A 22,220-nucleotide genomic window follows, 5' to 3' on the forward strand; every position below is an offset into this window, starting at 1 on the left:
TGCCATACTGTGCACTACACATCTATGGGCCCAGTGTGGCACAATATTGACTGTGACAATGACAATGGATGCTTACATGGCCATGGAGGAGCATGAGGATGCATGTTCAGTGTAATTGTTCCCTACCCAGATCCTTACTCTGACCCAGAACCACAGCCAGGATATACAAGATAGAAACACCTTGGGTGAGAATCTCATCAAGCAGGTAGACATGGACAACTCAGCAACAGCCACTGGTAAGTTTCAGCAACATTAGGGGAAAAGGTGACTGGTGGGGTGTCTCTTGGCTTGGGGGTGACTCAGGGCTTGCTCTGAAGGTGGCACATAGCTCAGTAAAGTGCCTAGGTACAGGGGTGGCAATCAGTACAACTTGCCCCCTAGCCCTGGGATTCACCAGAAGGGAGTGGGCATTGTGTCCTGTGCAAGGCAGAGGACATGAGAATTGGTGCTTGGACCACAGCAATGTACATGGGCTTGATGGGCCAGTTAGAGTTAACTCAATTAAGAGTCAATTCATGCAGGAGAAGCCATCAGTGGAAACTAGAGGTTCACCGATATATCAGTGCCAATCTGATATGGGACCAATGTAAGAAAAATTGATAGTATCAACAATTGGCTTTTTGGCTGATGTGGCCAATAATTTCACCAATAAATGTCCTGTGCATGCGCACTGCCACAGTGCAGCATGCAGGCAACCACGAGTGCAGCCCTGCAGCATAGAGAGCATCCTGTTTCAGCTGGCAAGTCTTTTGTGAGGGAAGGGCGTGGGGGGAGGGGCAGATCAAGGCCCTCACAGTGAGGGAGGGAGTGGAGCTGGGGCAGGGGCAGAGGCATAGGCATAGATGCTGCATAGATGGGGCAGATCCCACCGCTGCACGCACCCTCAGAGGGCCAGGGGAATGTTTGCCCTCAGATCTATATGCAGGGCAAGGGCAGGCTGCTGTTGCAGGCTGGGGCCGGGGACAGCCAGGGCTACACTTGGGGAGGGACATGGTGGTGCTGGAAGGGGGGCAACAGCCCCCCCCATAGCCCCCATCCCAATGCCACCGCTGCCCATCCCGAGCATTGCCTGGTCTAGCCCCTCACTGGGAAGAGCCCGGTGCCACCCCGGCCCCAGCCCAGAGCAGCTGCCTGCCTTCACCCCACATGCAGATCCGGGGGCACACCCCATGTCCTCCTGGGGTGTGCATAACAGTGAGAGTCACCCCCCCCCATACCCAATAGACAAGCCACTCAAGGCTCCATCCTGCACTCCACCCCAGCTGTGCAGCACCTGCCTCTGCCCCAGCCCCACTCCCTCCCTCACCACAGGAACCTTGATCTGCCCACCCATCCCTTCCCTCCTCCCTTGCCCCTTCCCACACAGACTTACCAGGCAGACGCCGCTCTCCAAGCCGCCCAGCTACATATTGGCAATCAGATTGGTATTGGCTGATATGACTCATTAAAAATCAGCCATCAGTATCGGCCCCAAAAAATCTCTAATCGGTGCACCCCTAGTGGAAACCCAATCCATCAGCCCTACTCCATCCCCAAACCACCCTGACTAGCAATGGCAGGTTGCAGCCCACCCCCTCCTTTTCACCTCCCCAACTCTGTATGTTTCACATGCCCTGAGGTATTTCAATACATTTCAAGGGGCCATCTTCACCCTAGGCCAGGGATATTAGTTACTGCCAATTGACTTCTGTGCACCAGTACCTAGGGATGAGCATGGTAGAGCTCCCGCCTGTGCAACCAGGGTCCAACCACCTGGGACAGCTTTTCAGGGCATCCACACACAAAAATACACAAACAAATGCTTTTATTAGGTCCATCTGATCACATGCAGAAATGGGATAGAGGGGGTAAACCCTGAGTGGGAGGAAAGGTATAGAAGAGACCACAGCCCCTTGTTGCCCTGCATCCCTGCCCACCAAAGGCATTGTTGATACACAAAGACAAGGCTTTATTTAGTCATATCTGCACATAAGCAGAAAGGTGGCAGAAGGGGTAAACCCCCCCCCCAAGATGGCGGGGGGAGGGGAGGGAAGGTGTAAAATTAATTGTGACCCTATGCCATCCCACATCCCCACCCCTCAAAGGCCAGTGTAGCTAGTGGCAGTCGATATGGCAGGTGGCAGTGTCATACACTACTCTGTGGGGGCCAGTCATGGGTGGGCCCAGCACCAGAGAAAGCTGTCATTGTTCAGGTGCTGGAACAGCAGCTGCCTCACCTGAGTGAGACTGGGCAGCCATTTTGGGTGGTCATGAAAGCTGTCATGCTTCAAGATTCCAAGTCTTGCTCAAAGATCAGGGTCATGGTCACTGTGGGGTCCAGTGCATTTGGTAGGGCATAGAATTGGGTATCATTCTTTAGGAGACAGCTTGCAGGGGAGAGTGCAAGGTAATCCTGTTCAGGATGTGATTGGCAGGGATCCTAGTTCTCTGTTAAAAAATCCTAAATTCTCTCATTAAAAAACCCAAAAATCTGTGGAATTTTTCAACGATTAAAATGAAACACCAAGATACATATATAGGTATCAATTGAACAGAATGTTTTATTGATGTATTTATAATTTTTAAGCAATTTGGAAGCCTACCAGTGTCTCAATCATTATACTAAAAATCAATTCAAATACCTATATATTTTGGTGTTTGATTTTGGTTTTTTTATCATGAAAAAAATCAGAGCTCCCTGCCTCCTTCACTCACCAGGATGCAGGTCCAGCTGCAGCACTCCCTTCCTCCCACTCCCTTTGTGGAGCTGAGCAGCCCTAATATGCTGGTGCCCTGCCCCGACCATGCCACTGCCCCTCACTCCCAAGCCACAGGCCCCTAAGCCCTACCATTGTGTCTCACTCCTAACCCACAGCTCCTTGGCCCTGCTGGTGCCCCTCACTCCTGACCCATAACTCCCTGCCCCCCCACCCCTGATAGAGGGGACCCCCACCGGCTATGTGACCCGGTGACTCCTTCAGCTGGAGCAGAGCATGAAGCCTGCCCCTTCACCCCCAACCCCACAGGCAGCACAGCCAGAGTGGAACTGAGGAGAGCCTGTGGGGAGAGGAAGCAAATGTGGTCTGCCCACTGTAGGTTTGGGGCTCTCTGCTGGACAGGGAGGCTCAGTGGTGACACTACTGCCACCACGGTGAGGCAACCCCTACTGCTGCCACGCAAGCGGGGGGTGCCTCACCTTGGCAGTGCACTTGGCATGGGGCTCCCAGCTGTGGTGGAGCTGGCACTGGGCCTCCCCGCCCCACTCCACTCTCCTGCATTGGGTCCCGCCAGCTGAGCCATGGAGGCCTGTGGGGGAGGGCAGCAGGGCCCTACAGCATGCAGCCCGCATCCTCCCCCACCCCGTGCACATATCTGGGGGGGGGAGGGGTAAATGTCCCCTATCCAGGAATACATGCAGTAGTGGGGAGCCAGCCCCTCCACCTCCCCCTATATGAGCCTCCTGTGGCTCCCTGGCTGGGCCCTATGGCTGTGCGTTCCTGTCTCACCTGGGTGCACCCCCAGCCCCAGCTGCCAACCCTGCCCCACTCCCCCCCTCACTGTGGCCACCTCAATCTGCCTCCCCACTGACACATCGTCTATGCCCCACCCCCCCAGACTAACATACAAGCAGCTGGGGGAACTGCACTCCATCACCACTGCCTGGCTGTATTGCTGGCCACATGCATCTGTGCACATGCACATAGGTACATAGCGCCCCCTGCATGCTGCTCCCCTCAGCCCCAAAGAGCCCCTTGCAGACTGGAACTCCACAGCCTGCAAGGGGGAACTCACAGTTTCCCACATTTTTCTCCTTTAAAGGATAAAAATCCACATTTTTCACAGAAGTTTAGGGCTGGAAGAGACCTTGTGAGATCATTGGGTCTGGCCCCCCTGCTCTGAGCAGGAAAGACTGCCGAGGTCAAATAACCCCAGCAAGATGTGCATTCAGTCTCCTTTAGAAGATCTCCAGGATAGGTGCCTGCACCACCCCCTCTGGAAGTCTATCCCAGAGTCTGGTTACATGAATCGTCAAAAAGTTTTTCCTCATATCCAGTCTGCAAACTTCTTTGCTCTTCTAACTGTAGCATCTCACTGGTGGCTCATATTCATTTTATGGTCAATTATGACCCTCAGGTACCTTTCAGACATGGTGCTAGCTATCATAGCACCACTGAGCCTGTAGGTTTGTTGAAGATTTTAGTACTTGACACATCGCAGCGTGGAAGAGCATCTGGTTCTGGTCTGCCCATCTAACTAATTCATCTTGGTCCGCCTGAATCATCAGCCTACCCTGATGCATGGCCATACTTCCCCACAGCTTAGTGTCATCAGTGAACTTTGCCAGTGTGCTTTTCAGCCCCACACCCAGATCATTGATGAAAATGTTGAAAAGCGCTGGTCCAAGTACCAAACCCTGGGGGACCCCCAGTGGCTACCTTCCTCTAGGTCGATACAGATCCATCTATTAGTAGTCTCTGGCTCTGACCCTGCAGCCAGTTTCCCACCCGTTTGACCATTGAATTGTTGAGCCTATAGTCCCCTAGTGTTACCCTGAGAACCTTGTAGGACACCAAGTCAAAGGCCTTCCTAAAGTGCATGTAAATGATGGCGACCTCATCTCCCTTATCCAGGTGGTGAGTAACCTGGTCATAGAAGGAGTTGAGGTTAGTCAGTAGGGCTGTGCAAAGCTTCGGTAGCTGATTCAATTTGGAGGTGATTTGGTCTGATTCAGGGACCAAATCTCCAAATCCGAATTGAATCAAGAGACCAAGTAAAAGCTCCAAATCGATTTGAAGTATCTGAATCTATTTGGAAAAGCTTTGGAAAAGATTCAGCCAATTCGGAGATTCAGCCATAAACTAAACAGGCAGCTGACAGCTGCCTCCAGCTAGTAATTCTGTTGAGGTTGAGGGAGTGGGGGAGGGATGAAGCATGGGGGAGGGAGGGAGTGCAGCTGCCCAGCTGGGGCAGGGGGGGCATGGGATGCAGGCATGGCAGCACTGTAAACGGGAGCACTGTCCTGATGCCACTTGCCCAGACAGGGCACCGGGGTGGGGGGGATGCGGGTGTGGCTTGCTCCAGGTGGAAGGGGACAAGTGGAAGCAGGGCAGAGCCCCCACTCCCAGAGCTGATGCAGGTGCCCTACTGCTACCCAGAGCAAGCTGTGCCTGTATCACACCCCGCCCCCCACCCCCCATGCCGGCTAGGCAAGGAACACTAGGGCATAACCCCCGTGGCTACCCCTGCTGGGACAGAGGCAGGCACAGCCAGAAGAGCCATGAAATCTTCATGGCTGCCCTGCCCAGCCCCATGCCCTGTCTGAAAAAAAAAAAAAAAAAATGCACCATAATCACCGGCTCTGGCAGAGCCCCCCATGCAGCACAATGCAGTGGAGGGCAGCAGGGATTGCTCCCCCCACTTGGCACCCACACGGCAGCTGCCCTATGGCATGGGTGCAGCATGGGTCAGCAGGGCACTATGCACTGTATGGGAGCTGGGGCAGCTCCATGTGTCAGCTGGAGTCCAGCAGCAATCACCCCAGTGGCCCCAGCTACCAGACAGTGCACAGTGCCCTGCCGAGCTGCACAGCACCCGTGCCATGGGGCAGCTGCTGTGCGGGTGCCAGGCAGGGGCAGGCAATCCCCACTGCCCTGCACTGGGGGGGGGAGGCTCTGCCACAAGTGGCCAGAGGCCCCAACCACTGCTCCTGCAGCCAGTGAATACAGGGCGCTTTCTTTTTTTTTTTTTTTAATTTAAAGTGCTGGGACTAGGCTGGGGCGGGGTGGTGGATGAGGCTGAGCACAGCAGCCATGGCGGCTTCTCCCATGGCTCCCCCCACTTGGGGAGAGGCAGGCACAGCCTGAGGAGCTATAGGAGAACCTGCAGCCATCCAGCTGTGCCTGCCTCTCCCCAGCCAATCCTAATCACTGAATATATCTGAATCAGCGCCAAATCTTCTGAAGCCGACTCAGCCAAATCGATTCAGGACAGTGATCCGAATCTCTGAATCAAATCACGGTCCTCTGAATTAGCCAAACCTGAATTGAATACTTCCCTATTCGCACAGACCTATTAGTCAGACATGACCTACCCACAACAAAACTGTGCTGGCTGTCATTCAGAATTTTGCCTTATACTAGCTTATTGCATATGGACTCCTTGAGACATTTTTTGAGGATTTTTTTCTGGGATTGAGGTCAGGTTGATTGGCCTGTAGTTCCCTGGGTCCTCTCTCCTCCCCTTTTTGAATATGGGTACAACATTGGTCCTCCTCCAGTCTTCTGGGACCTCTCCTAAGTGCTATGAATTCTCAAAGAGGTTCACCAGCTGTCCTGTGATGACTTTGGCTAGTTTGTTCCGCACTCTGAGATGGAGTTCCTCCAGTCCTGCTGACTTATAAATATCCAGCCTCTCTAGCTGTTCTTTCACCAGCTCTACATTGATTGTTGGTAGGTGATCATCCCTACTGTGACTATTCTGTGTCATATTTGCAGTCAGCAGGCTATTACTCTTAGACTGGTAGAATACAGATGCAAAGTAATTGTTCAGGAGTTCAGTTTTCTCCTTGGGTGTTGGTGATCGGATGTCCAGATACATGGGACTACTGCTCACTGTTTCCACTGGTTTTCCTCCTGTTCCTATAGAAGGACTTCTTACTGTGCTTGATTTTGGTTGCTAACCTGAATTCAGTCACTGCCTTTGCTTTTCTAATCTGTCCCCTACAGGTGTGGGCCAATCTTATGTAGTTCTCCTTGGGTCCTATTCCTAGCTTCCATCATTGGCAAGCCTCCCTTTTCTATTTCAGAAGACCTGCAACTTCTCTATCAAGCCAAGATGGCCTCCCAGCCCCTGTGCCACCTTTTTTGCATACAGGTAAGGACAACTTCTATGCACCAAGGATTGTGTCCTTAAGGAATGACCACTCTTCATCCACACTCTTTCCCTGCGGTCCATGACCCCATAAGGCATTACTTCATGGCAAATGGAAAACCCAGATCCCTGGTGATCAGTCCTTGCTTTCACTAATAGTTTTGCCAGAACTCCTAGCAATCAGTAACACAGGCATAATAAGGTTCCCAAAGTATCACATATGTTCCATGGAATTACTATTTTTCCCAGGGAGCCACCATAGTTGGCTATTCCATTCTGTAACAAGTGGCCGTCCCAGGGCCAGTCTGATCATTGGCCACTTGTTTCAGTGCAAACTGCCTGCCTACTTCACCTGCCATGCCTTTGATGAAACTTAATGAAAGCTGTTTACAAGGCAAGAGGGTGCCCATTTACTTGCCCTGATGCCAAGGGCCTATATACATGGCTCTGATCTTCCATATACCAAGTCCCATGCCTCAGAGATGTCATCCATATTGCTCCAGTGCCTCACACTGGGATCCACACTCCCATGCCCTCACACCAGTGCTTCACAACGGGACTCTCAATCCCTATGCCCTCACACTGGGATGCATAATGCCCTGCTCAGGTCTCCCAGCCCCTATCTTTTCTTCAGGCTCCATACCCAGCGTGGGACCCTCTTGGTCCCATCACACCCCTGCACTAGGGCCTCAAACCCCTGCCCAACACTGGGCTTCAATCTCCTTAATCCCCTTCCCTGAGGAGCCTCACATCTACCTCCCTCGCAGGTTTAGGGCCCCACCCCCCTGGAGCATTCGCTCTTTCATGCACCTCAGGACTTGCAGTGAGACTGGGCACTGCCTCAGGTCCCTTCCTGACCTGGGCCCTGCCTCAGGACTCACTGTGAGCCTCGACCCTTGCTTTGACTTCAGGGTGTGTTCCCCTAGCCTTTCCCCTCCAAAGGGTAACCCACAAGGCAGTGGGGGCTGAGGCTTTCCAGCACCCCCTACTCACCCTTCATTGCGGAGGCACAAGTGTGTCATTTCCTGAGGACTGCACCACAACATCCAGCCCCAGCAGCGTGTAGTTTTAGGTCATTCCCCAGGACCAGGAACCTCCACCTTCCCCATTTCTCCTTCCCTGTATCTCCAAGGTGTTATAAGCAGCAGCTCCAGCTGAGTGATGTTCTCCCTTTGGCTGCTAGCACCAAAGTACAGGCTCCACTGCTCAGAGCCCTGTTCTTAGAGGGAACAGCTGGGCCCTGTTCCCAATCTGGCAGTTGTGCCTGATTGGGATTGCAGCCACCTGCAGACTGCTTTGCTGTCTGCTCACACCTCTGTTACACCTTCCATGACTATAGGGTGTATGTTGACACAAGAGCTCACAGAAGCAGCATGACATATCTTACAGGGTTGCCACCAGCAAGCTCAAAATGCTCCCCTCTGCACTATTGGGACATTCCTACCAGGGAGACTGACCAGAGACATGGTGTCCTGATACAGGAGCAGATAATGGTGCAGGTCCCTTCCTAACAGGAACCTCCAGAGTGAGAGTGGAAGTGAAACACAGGTAGTTAGCTGAGACTAGATAGCTAAGAGAATGCTAACCATGACATGGCCCTAATCTTGTCCTGCTTGCCCGTGGAAGTGACCAAGATGCTCAGTTCTTCCCCAAATATCTAGAAGTTTGTAACAATTTCAAAGTCTGCTCTGCCATCAATTCAATGGCGTCTACCTGTCTGCAGAGCACGCGCAGGAATTCAGCACCAAGATGCATTATCTGCTCCCTATGGAAACACACTCAAGGTTCCTTCTACTATGTTCACTCCTCACAGTTACCTCTTGCCCATGAGAGTTTAGGAGGTTCAAACACTGATGTTGCTCCAAGGACACAAAGGGACCCAACTGCTCAGAGGATGTCCTGTAGTTGAAAACAGTCAAGACGAAAAAGATCAGATGCTGCAGGACCTTGTGGAGTCCTGCAGACACCAAGTCATTATTACTGAAAGTTGGCTTGCTGCCTATGAGTGCCAGCAGGTTTGATCAGAGAGCTGCTATCAACTCTTCAGAAAGCTTTTGAGGCTCAGTCCATCACAAAGTTGTGCCAGTCCTTCCTGGACAGGGTGGTTACCTCTGCAGAGGAGTATGTCTGTGTTACAACAGTGAAGTAGAAAGCAACTGTAGCCATCTACCCTCTCCCATCCAACCAGTAGCACTGTCACCAGCCTCACATCAGCCTGAGACTCACTGCCTCCTGCCCATCTTTCCCTACCTTTCCCTGGTCAGCAACTGGTCAGTAGGAGCAAGTGGAGGGTGGCCAAGCATGGTGGGTGCACATCTCTTTGTACTTCAGCTGCCCTCGCTGGCTGGGGCCTTGCACTCCCTGGCATGGACACCAGGGAGTGGAGATCAGAACACCAGATCTGTCAAACAGCATGGCAGATGCATCCCTTCATTTCCCTGGGGTGATGGGGAATACCACCACACTTCCAGGTGCCTGAAACCAAGCAGCAGGGAGACAGCATCACAAAAAGGTTATTGAACTTTGATGATGAGATGGGAGATTGGACCCTGGTGCTATTTGCTCCCACCTAGATTCCCAATGCTGCCAATAGTATGGAGTCAGATCCACCCATGGAGATATAGATATGACTATCAAGCTCCTTGGAGTCGTCTTGCTCAGACTGGGAGCAGGCATGCTTCCATGCCACAGCACCCCCAGCAACCCTCTCAGCCATCAGGGAAACCTGTAGATATGGGATCTGGATGGACCCAAAACCACCCCACAGCACATTTAGCTCAATGCATATTTACTGTGGTTTGCACAGTTTATTTGAAGAAATAAAGCTTCCACAGTTATGTGTTTCCTGTACAGGGATCAACTTGAGTTGTTCACAACCCCAACCCACCCAGTGGCCCATGCCACAGTTTCTCACTCTGAGCCAGCCCTCTCAAACTCCCAACACAGGACCCCATTTCTCCCATGAGTGTTCCAACACTCCCATTCCTTGGTCTCCCCCTCCAGTTTCCCCCTCACCAATCCTCCGTAACAGGGGGTGTTAAGCCCAACAGTTAGCATGAAAGAGGTTTACTGAGATGTTTCAGAAAACCACATTAAGAGGTACAGAGTGGTGAATGAAGAGTTCACAATTGCTCCTAGGTCCCCCCTGAACTCCCTCCTACCTATCCCAGAAAGTAGTCCACTCAAGCTTCCCTGATCAGAATAGCCTGGTGGTGTTCCTGTCCCGGATACTCAGTCAGAAGCACCACTTCAGACCATCCATAGATTTAATAGATTTCTAGGGTCGGAAAGGACCTATTAGATTATCAAATCTGACCCCCTGCTCTGGGCAGGAAACAGCGCTGGGGTCAAATGACCCATCCAGGTGCTTGTCTAATCTCCTCTTGAATACTTCCAAGGTAAGGGAAAGCACTAGGGCTGTGTGAAGCTTCGGGTGCTGATTTGATTTGGAGGAGATTCAGCCCAATTCAGCAGCCAAATCTCTGAATCCGAATTGAATCAGGAAACCAATTAAAAGGTCCAAATCAATTCAAAGCTCTCCTAACAAATTTGGAAAAGATTCGGAAAGCTTCATTGATTTGAGCAGTCCCTGCTTGCTGCTGCAGGGAGCTGGGCCCCGGACTTTGTGCTGATAAGTAAGTGCGGGGGGGGCCCCACAGGAGAGGGAACGGGACCATGGGGGGACTCTAGACAAACCCCATCCCCTGCCTGCTCCCCCAGCCCCCCTGAGTACCACCCGACTCCCACCTGCTTTCCCAACCCCCAGCTCTTTAAAAAAAAGCCCATACTCACTGGTTGCTGCCAGGCAGGGGGGTGATCCCCACTGTGTGGGGGGATCTGCCCTCTCTCCCAGGTCCCCCTCCCCCATGGCCCCAGCTCTCAGCCCTTTAAAAAAAAAAAGCCCCCACTCACCAGCTGCTGTATTGACCTCAGGGCTCTGGGGGCTTGTGGCAGAGCCCCCCATGCAGCGCGGGGCAGTGGGAAGCAACAGGGATCGTCCCCCTGCCTGGCAGCAGCGGCCAAATCTCCAAATCAGATTCAGCCAAATCTATGCGGGACAGTGATTCGAATCACCAAATCAAATCACTGTCCCCCAAATCAGCCGAATCCAAAGTTAATACTAGCCACTTTGCGCAGGCCTAGAAAGCATCACCTGCATTGGAAGTCCATTCTATATTTTGGCAACCCTCAATGTAAAGAATTTCTTCCTGATGTCCAATCTAAATCTACTCTCCTTCAGTTTATGGCCATTATTTCCAGTAACCCCAAGGGGTGCCCTGGTAAACAGAGTATCCCGTATTCCCTGCTGACTCCCACGATGAGTTTGTAGACAGCCACGAGATCACCTCTAAGCTTTCACTTGCAGAGGCTGAAGAGATTCAGGTCCCTCAATCTGTCTTCATAGGATCCTACCTGCAGCCCTCAGTCATACCAGTAGCCTTCCTCTGAATCCTTTCCAGGTTATCCACATCCCACTTGAAGTGCAGCGCCCAAAACTGGACACAGTACTCCAGTTGCAGCCTCACCAATGCCACAAGGAGGGGAAGTATCACCTTCCTAGACCTGCTCGCAATGCACCGACTAATGTAAGACAGAGTGTGGCTAGCCTTACTTATTACCGCATCACACTGGCAACTCATGTTCATTTTTGTGTCGACTATGACTCTGAGATCTCTTTCCACTGCTATGCTACATAGAATGGTACTTCCCAGTCTATAAGTTTATTGGTGATTTTTTTTCTCCCCAGGTGCAGCACTTTGCATCCTATTTGATCCGCCCACTGCCCCAGTCTGTCCAAATCTGCCTAAATTTGCTCCCTACCCTCTACAGTGTTTACTATACCCCATAGTTTGGTGTCGTCTGTGAATCTGGACAGAGTGCTTTCTACACCCTCATCCAGATCGCTGATAAAGATAGTGAAAAGTACTGGTCTAAGGACAGAGCCTTGGGGGACACCACTGCCCACATCTCTCCAGGTAGAAACTGACCCATCCACCACCACTCTCTGGGTGCGTCCCATGAGCCAGTTTTCCACCCACCTGACTGTGAAAAAATCCACGTCACAGATACTTAGTTTACTTGTAAGAATTGGGTGTGACATTGTGTCAAAAGCCTTTTTAAAATCCAAATAAATAACATCTACCTCTACTGGATCTAAGCACTTTGTGACCTGGTCATAAAAAGAAACCAGGTTAGTCAGGCAGGATTTGTCTGCTATAAACCCATGCTGGTTGCCCCTTAACATTGTATTATCTGCTGGCCCCCCACATATGTGATCCTTAATGATTTTTTCTAAGGTCTTGTCAGGAATAGAGGTGAGGCTAACTGGCCTATAATTACCCGGGTCCTCCTTCCTCCCCTTCTTGAAAATAGGGACCACATTGGCCCTTTTCCAGTCATCCAGGACCTGTCCTGAGTGCCACGAGCTCTCAAACAGTTGCGCCAGTGGTTTCGTTATGACACTGGCCAATTCCTTTAGTACCCTTGGGTGAAGATCACCGGGGCCTGCAGACTTAAATACGTTCAACCCCTCCAAGTACCCCTTCACCAGGTCAGCGCGAATCACTGATGGACTGGTATCTCTCCCAAGCCAGACTAAAGTCTCATTGGGTGGTGTGTTTTTTTTCCTGGACCAGGAGCACAGATGGAAATAAATCACTGAAGAGCTCAGTTTTCTCCATCCTATCTGTTACGGGTTGCCCTAGTCCATCCTGTAGTGGCCCTATGTTACCCTGCACCTTCTTCTTGCTCCCTATGTACTTAAAGAAGGTCTTTTTGTTACCCTTAATCTTAGTTGCCAGCCTGAGTTATGTTTCTGCTTTGGCCTTCCTCACTGCTTCCCTGCAAGTGCGAACCAAGTAGGTATACTCCTCCTTGGTGGCTGTCCCCTGCTTCCAATGCCTGTAAGCCTCTCTTTTCCCCTGTAGGCTCTCCTGGATTTCCCTGCTCAGTCAAAAGGGTTTCTTCGCTCTTTTGCCTCCCTTTATGTGTACTGGGATGGTACCCCTTTGTGCCTGCAGGATCAGTCCCTTGAGGAACTCCCACCCTTCCTGGACTCCCAACTCACCAATGTTATTACCCCTCAGACCCACGCTAACTAATCTCCTGAGCTCACTGAAGTTGGCCTTCCAAAGTGCCAAAGGCTTCCCCTGTTGTGGGTCCATCTGGAGCTGATCCAGTTTCCAGAGAGGCTTCCGCCCTCACCTCACATATTTTGTGGAGGATGCAGGTGGTGGCCACAAAGTTGGGAATGTCCCTCAGCTTAAATTCATAGTGGAACCCTGAGGACCTCCAGCATGCCTTTAGGTGCCAAAGGTACATTCCACGACCATCCAACAACTGCTCATCTAATAAGTAAAGAAATTCCTTCCTGATGCCCAGCTGGCCAGTACATGATTTCATGAGCAGTGGGTAGGCCAGATCACCAATAAGTCGGGGAATGGTCAGCTTACCCAAATCCATAGTGGAATGCCAGGCGCTCCCTCATTTCCAGCAAACCAGATTTCCTGAATACACAGGCAACTTGTACCCAGCCCAAACACTCAACACTGATATTAGTGAAGTACCTCTAGTAGGCCACAACTCCTGGAGTATTCTTGAAAATAACATCTTACAATTTAAGTAATCCACGGTATGGACAGGCAAGGTACAGAATGGCTATGTGGGTCCCATCAATGGCCCCCACACAGTTCAGGAACTCTGTTGTTCAAACATAGTGATGACTTCCTGCAGGTTCCTGAGCCAGATGAACCAAGGCACTAGCTCTTCAAGCATGGTGTTACACACTTTGTGCACAGTCACCATCACTGTTGTCTGACCCATGCTGAACTGGTTGGCAAAAGAATGGAAGCTGTCAGTGTTCACCAGCTTCCAAATTATCAGGGCCATATGTCTCAGTGGACACTGGACATTGACACCCAATGTCCTGGCACTGGAGCAGAGGGGCACCTCAGTGCAAAGGTTAATGAAGGTGCCACAGGACCATCCTAAAGTTCACCACCACTGTTTTTCTCTCCAGGTTCCAAGTATGAGGTGCTCCCACCAGTCCAAGTTCACTGGTAGTGCCCAACACAGGCAAAAGGTAATCAGGCCTGCAGCACCCCCGCTTGCATGCCATCATGCTGTACTCCTCAAGAGATCAAGCATGATGCCCACAGCAGCATCACGGCCCTCGAAGTAGAGCCTTGCACCTCTGAAACACGGAGTACCTGTGGATTATAGAGTGGTCAAGGCAAGGATTTGCTGAGTTATGCCACTTGTCATCTCCCAAGAAGGGCTTAAATATCCTGTGCTAGGCCAAGGAGGGATTGAAATTTGCATTCTCAGCACAGCAAAACAGTCAGCCAATCAACACTTTTGTCTATGCTGGGCTGGTTTTGGTCACTCTTGGAAATACAGGAAAAAGTTGCTCCAGCATGGCATGCAGGGAGTCCTGTTCACCAGCCCTCTAATGGCAGAATGTGAACTGTTCATGTCAGAGCCGTAGTAAATATTACTATGTGACTGCTCTGAACACATTTAATACCACATAACGTTCCACAGATTCAACACATAGTAAATGTCCCATATGACAAGGCCCTCAGGCTGCTCCGATAAGGGCAACATGCAGCATATTGCTCTACAGGAGGAAAACTGCAGGGATGCTGTAACAGGAAGCCTGGGGGTCAGGAGTGAAACAGCTACAAACTCCTGAAGAAAGCGCTGGAGGAAGATTTGACTTCCAAACAGTTGGCTAATACAGTGGAAATTGGCAAGGTATAGACAGGCCCCTGGAGAAGACCCCAGATTTGGAAGAAGGGATGAGTGATATGGAATTTGTGTTTCTAGATTTTATGTGAATGAAAGCCAAAGCTCTGAGAAAACTCTAGGTGTGGTATTACTCTTGCATAGCTGACTGGACAGGCCAGCAGCCCACAAGCTCATTGTTTTTTCTGGTCTGAGTCTAGAACAGATTCACCCTCCTGAAACTAACACAGGTTTAACTTTACCTCTTATCTGTCTTTCCTGCATTTCACTTGTATTACATGGAACTACTCTATTTTGTTAAATACTGGCTTTGGAAGGAAAAGGGAGAGAATTCTTTAGCAAAGACAATTATATTACAAGACCTTTATTGAAATGACAGAGCATACTGCAAGTTAATCTTTATCAACCTAGAATCATAGACTCGTACAACTGAAAGAGACCTCATCTGGTCCAAACCCCTGCAGGAATGCTATTCCTAAGCTATCCCTAGCAAATGCTTATTCAACCTCCTCTTGAAAACCTCCAGTGAAGGAAACTGCAGAAAGTTCCTGGGTAGTCTGGTCCCTAGGTACTCTGTTCCAGTACTTTCCTGTTCCAACAGTAAGGAGGTATTTTATGAGATCTAAATTAATTTTGCTGAAATTTAAAACCATTGCTTTGTATCCTTCCCTCTGCAGCACAAGAGAACAGTTGTTCTCCTTCTTTATGGCACCTCTCAAATATTTGAAAACTGCTATTATGCCCCACCCCTTCCAATCACTGTTTCTTCAGCTGCTTAACACATGCTTAACACCAAAGTCTCAAAGCCCATCTACTCCACCAATTTGATCGACTGGGGCAGGTCTGACACCACAGCCAAAATCCTTTCTGGAGTAGCCTCAGCCAACAAGGAAGCAGCTTGTTATGTACCTAGAGGACTGGAGGGCATAACACTGCAATTTTTGGACTTACAAAACTAGTATAACACTCTCCCACTGTTGCACATATTGGCTGGAGAAGATCTAAAAGCTTCTACAGAGACTGTTCGTGTCTCAGTCACCAGGATAACCATGCCAACTCAACCATTAGAGATAGAAAAAAGAAAACAATTCTGAAACTACGTACAGGCTTGATGTCCCGGTGTAGGAATCCCACTGAGTGAATGGCTTCTATAGATTCTAGAATCTGCTTGCCTAATCGAAGGGTTGTGCTCAATGTAAAAGTCCCTCGGGGCTGACTTCTTCTGAGGTCTGCAAGATTCCGGCCCTGAAACAGTTAATACAACTTATACCAATTGCACTGCATGTTATCCATGTGTGGACAGAAAACACTTGACAGCCACAAAGTTTGACAAAAGGCAGACTCCAGTGAAAGTAGAATCCATAAAATCACACCCATTTTTATTTCTTGTATGAACAAACAATATTTTCTTTTAATTTTCAACATGTTACTTGAGGTGCAGACTGACAGCTTTGGAAACTTAAAGATCCTGTTTATTTATCATCAAAAAGGTATAGCAGGAAGAGCAGCCATACAAGCTTCATTTTACACACACACACACACACACACACACACACACACACACACACCTGCTTTGAAGTGCTGAAAACAGGCTGAAATGAGAACAACTACTGTCCATTCTGCTGAGACAAAGTCCACAAAGAAGGTCAGGCATCAGAAATATGGTAAATACCTCAAGCACCTGTCAGCCATTAATGACTTTTTGAATTAACTCCACATGAGTTCTCCAACACAGTCACCCACCTGGTTTTTAATCTTCATAGAAGGATGAGAGCAAGGCCATGCAACAGTAAGTTTTATGTTAAGTGGGCCAGATGTACAGTTGCAAGAGTGATATTTTTTTACTGTTATTTTTTAACCCAGAAAAATAACTTTTTCCAAGGGTATGTCAAATCCCAAGAGATATGGTAACTTCAGAATCTGAATCAAGGCTGCCTGTTTAGCAAAATTATGAACAATGTCCATTAAATTATACTCATCTGAGCATGTAAGTGAATCCTGAGTCATAGGCCTTGATGAGTCATCTGAATGGTCTCTAATTGTTCTCCTGTGGATGGAATAAGTGCCCACCAGATGTCACAAACCCCTGTGTCTTCCACTCCATCTATTCCACTCTTTGTCCCTTCTCTTCATTCATATTTCCTCTCCTTTCCTCATCCTTGAATCACTTTCCCTTCTCATTCATTATGTACCCAATAGTAATTGTCCTACTCGCTCCACTGCTGTCACCTCTTTCATCCTCCCCAACTCTTTCTATATCGACAACTCAGTGGCAATAAATGATGGCAGGGGATATTCTTCAAAAAGACTATAAACATAAGGAAGCAGGTGCCTTCTGAAATTCTAGCATGGAAAGACAAGTTGTACTGTCCATACTAGATTATCAGAGCAGTCCTTTATGGACATATGATCCAAGAATGTAGGCATTGGGGATATTTCCTCCTAAATTCAAATAATTGTTATAATAGCTATTGCAGTAGCATAGAGCAGATATGGAAAGCCTGGATCTCCTAGTGAGAACATGAAGACCGGATGAAACATGGATAATTTAAATATGCTGGACTAGCAACCATGATTGAGATGTAAGTATTAGCGGTTGTGTTTTGTACAGGAAAGACAGAAATAAAGGTAAAAGTGGTAGGGTAGCACATTACATTAGTGATGTGATAGACTGGAAAGAGATAACAAGGGAGGTATAAAACAGAATTGGTTGAGTCAAATCATTTTTGGTAAGAATAATAAAAAAAATGCTACTGGGGTAAAGCTGGGAATAGATATAAATGCTACCAGAAAGTGCATCATTATGGGAGCCTGTAAACAGGCTGGTGCTCCTGCTCCCATGCAGGCGGGCTTTGCTGCACTACGAATCCCTCAGTCAGTTGAAACAACAGTTCATAAGCAAGCTTGAGAATCTACAGTCTCACCACCTGGCTGTGATCCCCTGGAAGCCCTTCAGCCAAACCCCAGAACACAAACAATAATCCCTGACTCAAACACACAAGCAAGTAACCTACACCAGTAGGCCCACACCTACTGGCTGGGAAGTGACCCTCTCAGCAGCACAGAAGCAGAAAGGGATCTTGGAGTCATAGTCGACTCCAAGATGAACACAAGTTGTCAGTGTGATGAAATCATCAGCAAAGCTAACCACACTTTATCATGCATCAGCAGATGCAAGACAAATAGAACCAAGAAAGTGATACTTCCCCTCTATGCGGCATTTGTCAGACTGCAGTTGGAGTACTGCATCCAGTTTTGTGTGCCATACTTCAAGAAGGATGTTGATAGACTCTACAGGGTCTAGAGGAGGGCCACTCATATGGTTACAGGCTTACAGGACAAGCCCTATGAGGAGAGACTGAGGGACCTGGACCTCTTCAGCCTTCACAAGAGAAGACTGAGAGATGATCTTCTGGCCACCTGCAAATTCATTAGGGGGATGTAGCAAGGGATCGGAGATGCTCTGTTCACCAGGGCACCTCTTGGGGTAACAAGGAACAATGATCATAAAGTGACAGAAAGCAGATTTAGGCTAGATATCAGGAAAAACTTCTTCACAGTAAGGGTGGCCAAAATTTGGAATGGGCTTCCAAGGGAGGTGGTGCTCTACCTTGGGGGTCTTTAAGAGACGGCTGGATAGGCATCTGGCTGGGGTCATCTGACCCCAGCACTTTTTCCTGCTTAGGCAGAGGGTCGGACTCAATGATCTGTTGAGGTCCCTTCCAACCCTAGCATCTATGAATGTATGAAACTATAAAGCAAAACCTTTGGCCTTTCTTTGGGTGTCAGGAGAGGGCACTTTTAGGTCTGGCCCTTCCTAGAAGTGAGCTCCTTCTGGTTTCAGTCTGCCTCCTAGCTGCAAACTGTTCCTTCCCCAAGTCCAACTCTTTCTCCTCTCTTGGGATTTTAATTGCAAGCTAATCACCCATAGGTGGGGGTCTACCTCAGGGCTGGCTGCCCATTTAGAGGGCCAGATCACACTGTTACATATCCCCCTCCCCAAGAGTAAAGTCCAGGACTCACTCTTCCACATTCAGTGCCAGTCTGGCCCTTAAGTGGGGCAGGCAGTACTAGACTAGGAACCTAGCACTGAGGAATTAGCTGTTTGTGCTATAGACTTTTGTTGGTGTTATGAACTACTGTTTAGACCAGTAGCAGGCAAAATAGAGCCCACAGGCCATTTTATCTGGCCCGTGGGGCCCCTCTAAATTTTAGGCAATTATTACCTGCTGGTGGCTGCCTGTCAGAAAGCCGACAAGGCATCGGCAGCACAAAGCGCCAGCTGCAGTAGCAAGCAGCTCAGGCTCTGGTTGTGCTGCAATCAACCCAAACCCAACCTGGCCCACCCTGCTCCGCTCCCAACCCCAGAAGCTTTTGGAGACCAGGAGCTTTGGGCAAGCAGAGACTTTTGCCCTGGCACCCCTGTGGCTGTTCCCCAGCTCTCCCTCATCCAAGAGTTGAAAATGAGTTAAGAACAGCAGGGCTGGGGGGAAAAGGGAGGGGAATGGGGACACACGGACTGCCTTGCGGGACTCTGACTCTGTGCCTCCATGTGCTGCTCCCAGCTAAAGTGCCAGGAGCACCGTGTGGAGGCACAGAGATGGCCCAGCCTGATGGCACAGGTCTTCTCATGCCTCCTTTACTGAGGCATACAAGGAAGTGGGACTGATACTCAAAATTCAGAAGACTAAGGTCCTCCACCAACAAGCTCCTAATGAACAGTCTCCAGGTCTGGTAATCCAGATCCATGGTGGGATTCTGGAGAATGCTGAGTATTTCCTGTATCTCAGATTTCATCTATTGCAGAAGGCTGACATTAACAAAGAAATCCAACATCATCTCAAATACGCAAGTGTGGCCTTTGAACGCCTGAAGAAATGAGTGTTCGAAGATCACAACATGAGATCCGAAACCAAGCTCATGGTTTATCAAGTAGTCATGATCCCCACTTGCTGTACGGAGCTGAGACTTGGACAATGTACAAGAGACACCTAAAGTTGTTGGAGAATTACCATCAATGCTGCCTGCAGAAGATCCTTCAAATCCAGTGAGAAGAGAGACACCAATGTTATAGTCCTCCTGAAAGCAAACACCATGAGTACTGAGTGACTCCAGACTCCCAAAGCAAGTTTTATTCTCCCAGCTCAGCCAAGGTGTACGCTCAAGAGGAGGGCAAAAAACGTGCTTCAGAGACATCCTCAAAGCCAACTTGAAAAAATGCAACATCGATGTCAGCTAATGGGACACAATCACCCAGGACCACCCCAAATGGAGGAAGAGTCTGCTGCAGGGATCTCAGTACTTTGAAACCTCATGACAAGAACAGAAGATGGAAAACCAGGAGCAGCAGAAACAGCGTGGCACGGACCAAATGAAAAATCTTGCACCACCCACCCCACATAGAAATACATGTCTGAGTTGCGGTAGGGTCTGTCAATCCTGGATAGGCTGCATCAACCATCTTCAGACACAGATAAGACAATCATGGAAGACAAACATTCTCAACTGTGAGGGATTGCTGAAGAAGCAGCTACTAATACACAGAACAGCTGAGCTCAGTCGCTACTGCTGTGTAGTATAGACAGTAGCTTAGATGTGCCCAAAGGCATTAAAACATCTCTCTCTCTCATTCAGCTAGTTTCTATATGCAAGAGAAAAACACACTTCTACAGCCTCTCCCCAACCTTCATCCTCATTGCCCAGCATATTGGGATTTCATTAGTTATTTTGGAAAAAAATATTAGGCTTTCAGCTATATTTGCAACAGTTAAGAGAAAGCAGAACTCACCTGAAGCTGCATGACCACGTAGTTAAATTTCTCATTCCTTCCACAGCCAATAAATCTACAGACATGGTCTTTCCCTGGAGGAAAACACAAACATATAGAATATAAGTAACTATAACCATCTTGTGCTCACCAGTCTTTATGAAAAAAGGTCTACACAGCCAAAATTTACCCCATCTGACAGGACTTGGATCATTCACCTCAGAAGACTAAGAACGAATGCAATACCAGTATAAAAAGCGTAAGTAGGGAACTAATATAAAGATGTTTGTTTAGAGCATTCATGAGTGATTTCTTCCACAACTCACCAAGGCTGCAACCACTATCCGCACCAGCCAGGAGGCCCTACTGTACTGACAACCTGCAACCCTTGACAAGGCAGAAATCTTGGCTCATTACCCTGCAAAGGCTGGGCCAGTGATCTATCCCATTAATCCTCCAAGTGATGGGTCCAAATCCCTGCTGTCTGATTCAGGGGACTGTTAGAATTTTCAGACATTCCAGCCAGAACATGCATATGGTATGTTGTCTAGAGAAAGGAACCACGGCACTAACTCATTTTCTAATGCCAGGCAATAGAAAACAGCAGGTATGATACCACCACTGAAACTGTCCCCTCCCCGCAAAAGCACAAGACCCTCCCTTAGGAAGAAAGGTGCTTGTTCCCAGAATGCATCTGAGTCAAGGGAAATTCCTCCTTTTCAGGCAGTTTTTTGTCTTTGCTTTAAATGCCCCCACTGTTTAGGTCACTTATGTCATGATCATTGCTAACTGTACCACATGAACATACAACGGTTATTGTTTCTCTCTCACCAGACTCATCTTCAAGTGCACCTTTTGTGGAAGAGCATGATTTAAGTGGCCTTGCATTTCACTGTGAAAGGCAGCAAAGACTGGAAATCAGTTGTTCTCTTTGGCAGTAACCACTACTTGGAGGAAAACGAGAGCTGGCAATCAAATGGCCTCTTTGACAGGGAGTCTATTTTGTTCTTACTCAATAATCATGCATCCTCCAGCCTCCTTCTGCCACTGAGGTCATGTTAGAGATCTCAAATACAAAGGATCTGCTTTTATGTTTCCATGATATCCCAGGTATACAGAACTTCTCTGGATCTCACCTGTGCTGCTAGGGATTTGTTTGGAAATACTGCTGGCCCCAAATGAGCTTTGGGATTCAAGGGATGCATCTACATGAGGCACTTTACTGCACATTAGATTAGCCTAATCTAATTCACAGTAAAGTGTCACCATTTACATGTGTGCAGCAATTACTGCACAGTAGATTAATCTAATGTGCCGTGTTCTAGTACCTGTAGATACAAACCACATGTGCAGATGCTGACTGAGGCACCAGGGGGCCACAGGGGGCAGGGAGAGCTGTCCTAGTTCAGCAGGATGTTGCTGCCTGCCAGCCAAGTGGAAATCGGAATAGACTGCAATCTCCATGTAACTGAGAGGCAGCTGCCCAGCAACCAGAACAGCTCTCCCTGCCCTGCAGAGATTGGGATGAGTTCTGATCTCCACATGGATGGGAGGCAGCTGCCTGGCAGGCAAGACAGCTCTCCCGTGTCCCACAGAGATCAGGACCAGCCCCCACACCCCCTTGAAGCCCAGGACTGACAGTATGAAGTTGGACACTAGTGAATTGTGGCTAAAAACCTGTTACTATGACTGACACCATGTAGAGCTCCCACTCCTTACTCCCCTTCTCAAGAAAATGGAGCAGCTTTCTCCCTTCAGCCTGTTGCAACCCTCTCCTCTGCATGGGTGCACACTTCAAACATGCTGGGAGCAGAAGCCAGAACCATATGAAAGGGAAGGGACTTCAAGAAGGACATCT

The 22,220-nt window shown here is 49.1% G+C and overlaps 1 protein-coding gene across 2 annotated transcripts in view; it reads right to left on the minus strand.

Annotated features, from left to right (window-relative positions):
- TTBK1 (tau tubulin kinase 1) overlaps positions 1-22,220 on the minus strand; it is a 291,426-nt gene that overhangs the window by 159,076 nt on the left and 110,130 nt on the right. The window contains exons 4-5 of one of the 2 annotated variants that reach the window (XM_059720348.1): positions 20,384-20,457; positions 15,700-15,840 (exon numbers count right to left, since the gene is read on the minus strand). In XM_059720348.1, the coding sequence (XP_059576331.1) occupies positions 15,700-15,840; positions 20,384-20,457 (215 nt within the window). Of the gene's footprint in view, positions 1-7,842; positions 8,025-15,699; positions 15,841-20,383; positions 20,458-22,220 lie in introns of those variants that run through there. The other variant, XM_059720349.1, reaches the window with a different exon arrangement.

The sequence above is a fragment of the Alligator mississippiensis genome, chromosome 1 (assembly GCF_030867095.1).
Source record: "Alligator mississippiensis isolate rAllMis1 chromosome 1, rAllMis1, whole genome shotgun sequence".
In the NCBI taxonomy this organism is placed as follows: Eukaryota; Metazoa; Chordata; order Crocodylia; family Alligatoridae; genus Alligator; species Alligator mississippiensis.